Source organism: Hirundo rustica, chromosome 9 (genome assembly GCF_015227805.2).
Source record: "Hirundo rustica isolate bHirRus1 chromosome 9, bHirRus1.pri.v3, whole genome shotgun sequence".
Classification (NCBI taxonomy): domain Eukaryota; kingdom Metazoa; phylum Chordata; class Aves; order Passeriformes; family Hirundinidae; genus Hirundo; species Hirundo rustica.
This window is the reverse complement of record NC_053458.1, coordinates 2044496-2052939: the sequence shown is the minus strand read 5'-3', so window position 1 is coordinate 2052939 and position 8444 is coordinate 2044496. Positions and strand designations below refer to the sequence as shown.

General features: G+C 51.1%; 1 protein-coding gene across 1 annotated transcript in view; it reads left to right on the top strand.

The window, feature by feature from the left end:
- The first annotated feature begins 2560 nt into the window (after positions 1 to 2560).
- ROR1 (receptor tyrosine kinase like orphan receptor 1) overlaps positions 2561 to 8444 on the top strand; it is a 155937-nt gene continuing 150053 nt past the window's right edge. The window contains exon 1 of the mRNA XM_040073515.2: positions 2561 to 2663. Coding sequence (XP_039929449.1) covers positions 2561 to 2663 — 103 coding nt within the window. The remainder of the gene's footprint in view (positions 2664 to 8444) is intronic.

Genomic DNA, 8444 nt, shown 5'->3' with positions numbered 1-8444 from the left:
AGGGCAGGCAAGCCTGGGCTGGTGCGGCAGCGCTGCAATCCCAGCTGCGTGGCCTGACCTTCCTGCTGGCACAGCTCCGGAATTCCCGGTATTCCCAGTCTCCAGGAGAAATGTCAGCCCCCGGAGGGCACTCAGTGCTCTTAATGAGTCCCAACCCAGCCTGCCTGGGGCTCTCTTTAAGCTCAGCCCTGGCCCCCTCGGAGTCTGTCCTTGCACCATCCGTGAGCCAGGCTAGGATCCTCCTGATGCAGGGATTGATTTTCCTGCTTAACCTCAGACCTGTCCCATCCCCTGCTTCACCCCAGACCTGCCCCATCCCCTGCTCCACCCCAGACCTGTCCCATCCCCTGCTCCACCCCAGACCTGCCCCATCCTCTGCTTCACCCCAGACCTGTCCCATCCCCTGCTCCACCCCAGACCTGCCCCATCCTCTGCTTCACCCCAGACCTGTCCCATCCCCTGCTCCACCCCAGACCTGCCCCATCCTCTGCTTCACCCCAGACCTGTCCCATCCCCTGCTCCACCCCAGACCTGCCCCATCCTCTGCTTCACCCCAGACCTGCCCCATCCCCTGCTCCACCCCAGACCTGTCCCATCCCCTGCTCCACCCCAGACCTGTCCCATCCTCTGCTTCACCCCAGACCTGCCCCATCCCCTGCTCCACCCCAGACCTGTCCCATCCCCTGCTCCACCCCAGACCTGTCCCATCCTCTGCTCCACCCCAGACCTGCCCCATCCCCTGCTCCACCCCAGACCTGTCCCATCCCCTGCTCCACCCCAGACCTGCCCCATCCCCTGCTCCACCCCAGACCTGTCCCATCCTCTGCTCCACCCCAGACCTGCCCCATCCCCTGCTCCACCCCAGACCTGTCCCATGCCTACAGGCTCCCAGTGCCAGAATGTTCCATGTTGCTGGAATGGCTCCTGAGGAATGGCCCCTGAGCTGTTGTTGATTCTCAGCCTAATCCCAGACCTGCCTCACCACCCTGAACTCGCCTGATGATCCTGGAGCTGCCTTGTTCACCTGGATTAGGGGTGGTGCTTCAAGGACCTAAAGTGGCAGAAACTCGAGGACAGAGGTCCCAGCAGCTGACAGTCCCTTCATGTGTCACACCAGATCCTAAACCACATCAAGCTTGGCTCACCTCGTCCGTTCCATCCATGTTTGTTTATTGGTCAGTTTTCCCGAGGAAGTGGACAATCTCTTGTTCTTTTCCTGGCCAGTGGGAGGAGGTACATGTGCATGTTTGTATGTGTCAGGAGAAGGTGGTTCCAGACCTCAAACTCCTTCCCTAACACGCTGCCAGATGTTTATCTGGGTTTCTTCCTCCTCTTGAAACTCTATTAGTGTCTGACAAGAAATACAAGATTCATATGGCAGAAGAAAAGCCTAAGGGATCTGATCTAGCAGGAAGTGAGGAGGAAATTCCTTTAATCTTGTCCTTGTTTCCACTCTGCTTATGAGCTTTTTATTAAACAGTTGCTGACTTTTGAAATCCTAAACCTAATCTAAGCATCCCAGGAATGTGATCATTGTCCTAGATGGAAAGTAGTTATCACTCTTACGAGCTTCAACCAGCTTTGACAGTGTCCTCCAACTCCAGCAAAAATGTTATCCACCATTGGCAGGAGGGAACTCCAACCCTCCTGCCCAAAATCTCGCTTTCCAATCACCAGAGAGAGGGAAAAGCATATTTGAGGTCTGGGCAGGTCAACAAGGTGGGGAATGATCACAGGTTGGGCTTGATGGTCTTGGAGGTCTTTTCCAACCTCAACACTTCTGTGATTCTGTGACAAGTGCAGTAATCCCAGACTGCGGCCACTGGATGCGGGGCAGACCCTTGGGAAGGGATGGAAACATTTCCAGTGGGGATGACCATGCACTGGAATGGATTGTCCAGAGAAGTGTGTGGAGTCTCCCTCACTAGGGATATTCCAGAACCCTCTGGACACAATCCCATGCCATGTGCTCTGGGCTGTTGGAGAAGGGAAGGCTGGACCAGATCACCCACAGCGCTCCCTTCCAACCCGATTCTGTGACTCTGCCTGTGTCTGCTCATATGGGCTGCACTCAATAATTCTGTGGGAAGCTGACAATCCCACCGGGACTGACCCTGGGGAAGAAAAGGCGATCATCCACCGGGACTGACCCTCGGGCAGGGAAGCGATCCCCTGCAAGGACTGACCCTGGGGAAGGGAAGCGATCCCCCTCAGGGGCTGACCCTCGGGCAGGGAAGCGATCCCCCTCAGGGACTGACCCTCGGGCGATCCCCCCTCAGCGCTGCCCTCCGATCTCCGCCAGACCCGTCCGGGCTCTGAGGGCGGGCGCGCGGACAAAATGGCGGCGGCGGGCGGCGCGTGCGGCCGCGCGGGGGCGCTGCGGGGCCGGGCAGCGCGCGCGGCGGGCCGGGCTCCGGGCCGTGAGGGCTGAGGGCGGCGGTGCCGGCCCCGCTCCCTCCCCGCTCCGCGCCGCCTTCCCCGCCCGCCCGCCCCGCCGGCACAGCGCGGGACGGAGGAGCGGCGGCCCCGCGGTGGATGCGGGAGCAGCGCCGGCTCAGGAATGCAGCAGCCGGGCGGCGCGGACGGGAGCCTCCCGCTGCTGCTCCCGCTGCTGCTGCTGCTGCGGGCGGGCAGCCGCGCCGAGCCCGGGGACGCCACGCAAGGTAAGGGGGAAGCGGCGGGCGGCGGTCCCGGCTGGGGTGCGAGCAGCCGGGCCGGCAGCGAGGGGAGCCTCCCGTTAAGCAGCTCGGGGTTTTATGCTCGCTCTGTGTTTAATTGCTTTGCAAAAAAAAAAGCTCTTTCCCAGTGTTGGGGACGGTGAGGGTTCCCAGCCTAACCATTCCCAGGCGGTCCCGCTTTGCGGTCCGTGATTGATGGTGCCCGAGGTGTTATCGCACACGGGACTTGTCCCTCGGATCCGGCTCTCAGGGCACGCTGTGACGTCTCACCCCCCCCACTTGTACCCCTCAAAAATGTTTATATGTTTATCTGTTTATTTCTTTTCAACCGAAAGAAAGCGTCTCGGTCTTGCTCTTAGCGAGCGGTGCTTATCCCGCGATCCCTCTGCTTTATCAGGGTTCTCATTCCAGCCTTTTAACGAGGGATTTATGTGTGAAACACAGCGTAGCCCATGAGGAGTTGGGATAGCTGGAATTGGGCAAGGACTGATTCCTTCGGGCCAAGTTAGTAAGAAGTGAGCAGTGTTTTTTGGAAGGCTGCACGAGAATTTCACTGAGAGTTGGATGTACGTGAGCTCCGGCTCCTCCAAAGTGCTCGGTGGTGGGTACTTCAATCACAACCCACCTCTGAGAAGTGCTGCTTGGTAATGTGCCTGAACTTTAATATTTAAAGAAGCGGGGGGAAAAAAAAAAAAAAAACAAACAAACAAACAAAAAAAAAAACCACAAAAAAAAAACAACCAACACGCTAAAGAGAGAAAGTTGATGAAAAAGCCCAAATTTCACCCAAATTTCGCGGCATAACTGCCTTTAAAAATTTGCTTGTAGCTGACAGATGTAACTCTCATATGCCCGTGCGTGGATTTCTGCCGGTGTTGCAGCGTGCCCCTAAGGATGCTATTCCCAGGGCTGTGTGTGAGGCAGTGGATCTGTTGGAATGACTTCCCCATGCCCCAGGAGTCTCGTGGTGCGGATTCAATGGCTGGATGAGTTCTAGCTCGGGGTCGGAATTCTTCGTGACGTCTCAATGGGAACATTTTCAGAAGTTGTTTTCTAATGTCTCAAGGGAATGGTGTGTGTGCTTAACAAATAGCTGTATTTTTTAAAATGGGAAAAAAAAAAGGGCTATTTCTCCCCTGTTTTTTTAAATTATTTTTCAGATAATTTCAAAACTTTAAGGCAATACGAGATTTTTTGCATGTTTCAAAGAGCCTAGAAGGGAAAAATAAAACCCCATTAACATAAAGCAACTGATCACATCGGGTCTGAAACTGACCATTTCTTATTTCCTGTGCATTCTGCTGGGTACCTATCAGAGTATGAATTTGCCTTTGTGTGAATATATTAGTATAGTCATTATTAGTCATTATATATTAATGCAGTCATTACACTACAGGCCATTAACACAAGTTACACCAAGAGGGGTTTCAGCTCAATGTAAGAAAGATTTTTTATTTTATTTTATTTTTTAATAGTGAGAACAATAATTCACTGGAATCCCCACCCCAGGGATGTGGTAGAATCCCAGTGGCTGGAGGTTTCCAAGATGAGACTGGATAATCTCAGCCAGGCTCCCTTTCCCACCAAAGGCTGGACCAGGTGATCCTTCCAGCCTGGACAGTGATCTGTGATTGTGTGCAGTTGCTTTCCACAGTGAAGTATTTCCCGTATTTTAAATAATATCTTTGGCAAATGCTTACAGCGTGGATTCATGGGCAGATCAAGTGATTTATTTATTCTTTATAGATCGACATTTGTCATGTGTTCAACCACATACTAGGTTTTGTATAAGAGTAAGGGAACCTGAACATCCAACACCGATTAAAAAAACCAAAGAAAAATCCTGTTCTAAAAAGTTTTACAGATTTCTTTAGGGTGACTGTAGTGGGCGGGTAAATAGAATTTGCTCTATCAGAAACCCAGCCCAAACAGAGTCTTCAGTCCCTACCCTTTAACCCTGCCGTTTTCAGAAAGAGAATGTGGACCACTGTCTCCTGCTGCTGCCTTTTTGTCCATGACCTTTCCTTGCAGGGAGCAAAACAACCCCAAAAGCTTTGTACATTCACTGCCTTTAACTTGTGCTCTTCCCAAGGGTGCTCACGGGCTGGCCCGAGTGTTCCAAATAAAAGCACGAAGTTAATGTTGCTTTAAGGAGCAGCAGCTCTCCAGCTTGGATTTTTCCTTTTTTTTTTTTCTTTTTTTTTTTCTTTTTTCAGTGTGTGGCTCTGGATATTCCCAGCTCAGCTCGATTATTGTTCTTCCAGATCATGGAACTTTGTGAGGAGTCACAGTGGAAGAAGTGTGAATGATAGAAAAACATTTTAAAAGCCTGGAGTAAACCCACAGCTCTCTAGATTGTGTTTTAGATTGTAGGGGTGCTGCTGATTTCCTTGAAAGTTGTGAGATAAAGTTCCCCAGCTCTTGATTAGTCCCTGTGGTTAATTGTTTCATCCCTGGGTCACAGGCTGCTGCTTCAGCCACAATCCAGGAATGAGTTTAAAAACAAACAAAATGCTTTTGTTGCCTTAAGCCTCTAAGAGGATGAGGGTAGATGTCACTGTTTGAGGTTGTAGCCTTGTATTTCTTGACAAAAGTGGCTCGAAGTAGCAGCAAATTGTCTTCGGGACATCGTTTCTTTGTTTCTGTAATTAACTTCAACTGAAACTGCTGTGTTAATTACGTCCTCTCAGTGATTTAAAGTGTTGCAAATGAGAGTTAGGCAGGGGAGTATTTTAAAGCTTGTGTGTATGGATTTAAGGCAAAGAGAGGGGGGAAAAAAAGAGTTTCCCTGAGGTGTGACACTGGATCCTGCTCTTTGGAAACAGATGTAGAAATCCAGCAGCCTGCTGGGACTCCAAAGAGCACCTCAGAGTTGAAAACTCTTTTAAAAAATCTCTAACTAAATGCAGCTGCTTTACACACAGCGATTGTCTTGCAAGCCGGAAAACATGTAGAAAGCTAACTCAGACAAAAGAAAAAGTGTAAACCTTTCCTTCCCCGAGCCCTGGGAAAAAAACCAAAACCCTCAGTCATCCTCAGCTGCGAATCCGATGTTCGCAGAGTTGTTGTGTGAAGAGTTGTGTCTCAAGAAGCAGTTTTTCGGAGTCCGCTTGACCGAGGTGTTCTGTGCTGTGATCTCCCCTTGCCGGGGGTATCCCGGTGCTGGGTGCTGCTGCTTCCCGAGGGAATTTGTTCCCTGGCACAGCTGGAGAGTCTCACACCCGGCCGGGCAGAGGCGGAGGTGTGACCCTCATCACCCTGCCTGCCTTCGGACAGACTCCTCCGTATCGAAACGAGTTGCAAATCCAGATATTTTACTGTTAAGAGGCCGTCTTTGATCCGGGTTTCTGCTTTGAAAAATTAGCGAACCCCGTGCTGTGTCTTGGAATCCACTCCCTAAAGCTGAGCTCAAAGAAATTCTGGGTTGTTTGGGGCTGCCCCAGCACCAAACAGCTGAATAATGAAGCGACTTTGTAGGGCTTTTCTTGTTCCTTTTTCATTGTAATCAAGGAGATATTGAAAGTCAATGAATCTGCACATTTATGAATGGAACAGCGGTGAAATGAATAAATGAGAGCTGCTGTCAATGATTCTTTGTAAATAACAACAAAACACTGATGTTAGCTGAAGGATGCTTCTGTGGGGGTGGTGATTGCAGTTCTCCTTCCTTTATGATGAAGTGCTTTAAAATTCCTGAAATTCTACATTTGGTGTAAAGTTTCATTTGGTCAGGTGCTACAGAGGAAGTTACAATTTCTTTTTTTCTTTTTTTTTTTTTTCCCCATCTGTTTACAAGCAGAGTCACTGCTGTCCTTGCCAGGAGCGTGGCATGTGAGAGGCTTGGACACGTTTAATGTCGTTTAATTGGGCCGTGGAGTTTGCCAAGGTGGAAAAACAGAATAATTTCAGCTTAAATCTATATCACTAGCGTGTGATGTAATGATAAAGCTCTAAATATTACCGTTATTTAATAGCAAGGTCCTTTGAGGCCCCCCAGGGAATATAATGTAAAATAAAAGAACTTGCCTCTATTTGGACCCTAATGCAATGTGATATTGAAAACGGTGCTCTGCCAAAGTCAGGCTGCTTGGGGAAAAGAAGTAGCTGGAGAAAAGAACCCTTTAGTGAGGAAAGCAATAACCCAGGCTGCTCAGCCTGCCTCCATGCCAGCATCCCGGCGTGAGGAAAATTGCTTTCCAGGATCTCCTCCTGAAGTGGAGACACGGGAGTGCCACTGTTTCCAAGTAAATCTGCGGGGCAGGAGAAGAAAGGGAGCGCCTGGTGGCTTGTGGAAGGAAAGCCATGGTTGGTGTTGCTGGGATGGACGGGATTCGGAGGATGGTTGTCGGGTTGGATTCCTGACAAAGTGCTGCAGAGTGGTCACCAACAGGAGCAGGAGGCACAGCACTGCCACGGAGGAGGGACTGACAGGGATAGATGGGCTGTGTGTGCAGAGCTGGCCTTTCTCTGGTGCTCCTCAACAAGTCATGAGTGGAGTTCACAGCCAAGGCAGGAGCAGGACAAAGCTCAGGTCAAGGCCGCTCTGTTGCTTCACTGAGTTCCGTGGGGTTTTTGTGCTCGATATCCTGTCCCAACAAACCCCTTTGGAGAGCTCTGTGGGGTCTGGTTGATCAGAGAGGGTAAAGGACAGTGAAAAATGGTCTTGCAGGACCTGTCCTGGATCGGTGGTGTTTGTGGGGTCTGGGTGCTGTGTCCCTGTCGGCTGGAATGTGCCAATTAACCCAGCTGGGCCCTGCTGAGATTTTCTGATCTCTTTGCTCTTGTGACTCTGGGAAAGGGCTGAGGCTGAGTCAGGGGAGGTTTAGGCTGGCTATCAGGACAAAGGTTCTTCCCCCAGAGGGATTTGGGCCATGAGCATCCTCCCCAGGGAATGGTCACAGCCCCAAGGCTGCCAGAGCTCCAGGAGCTTTTGGACAATGCTCTCAGGCACAGGGTGGGATTGTTGGGGTGTCTGTGCAGGGCCAGGAGCTGGACTGGATGATCCTTTGGGTCCCTTCCAGCTCAGGATTCTCTGATTCTATGATGTCACATCGGAGACAGGAATCCTGGCTGTATTTATTGTGCCCTGGGAATGTTGAAGGCAAAGAAAATCTGTCTGCTTTTTGTGTCAGGGAAAGCTAAAAAAAACCCCAGCAAATAAGGCAAGTCCCTGTGTGTTCAGGCAGCCAGCGTCCCGAAGAGCTGGAGCAGAAGTGCTGGGAACTTTGTGCAGATGTTCCACGGTCTCCACAAGCCCTGCTGGTGCTCTGGGCTGTGCAGAGATGTGCTTTCACTCACTCACAGGTATTTGGGACTAGCTTTGAGTTAGGACACTGCCATCCCAATATACACTGGGAAAGTTTCATAACTGGATGAGTTCTTGAGAAAAGTTCGTGCAGGCTCTGGGGGAAGCCTGGATTTTATTAAAAGTTTTTTTTTCAAGCTGCTCAGGTCATATGCTGAAACTGATACAGCACAAGGGCTTCCTGTGACCTCCTGCTCCTTCCCTCCCGGGGCTGTCCCTGGTGCGTCCCTCTGTCCGGTTCCCAGATGCTCTGTCTGTCTGCAGCACTGCCCTGAACATCATCCGCTCCAGGCAGGAGCTGGAATGGTGGAGCTGGGAGCCAGAGCACAGCAGCAGGCCATGGGAAATGGAGAGATCAGAGATAAGCGAGGGAAAAACGCCCAGCAGCTTTGTAACCTCCTCACACATTCCCTCCAGAGACTGGGAATGGAGCAGGGGACGCGTTTCCTACCCTGGGAACT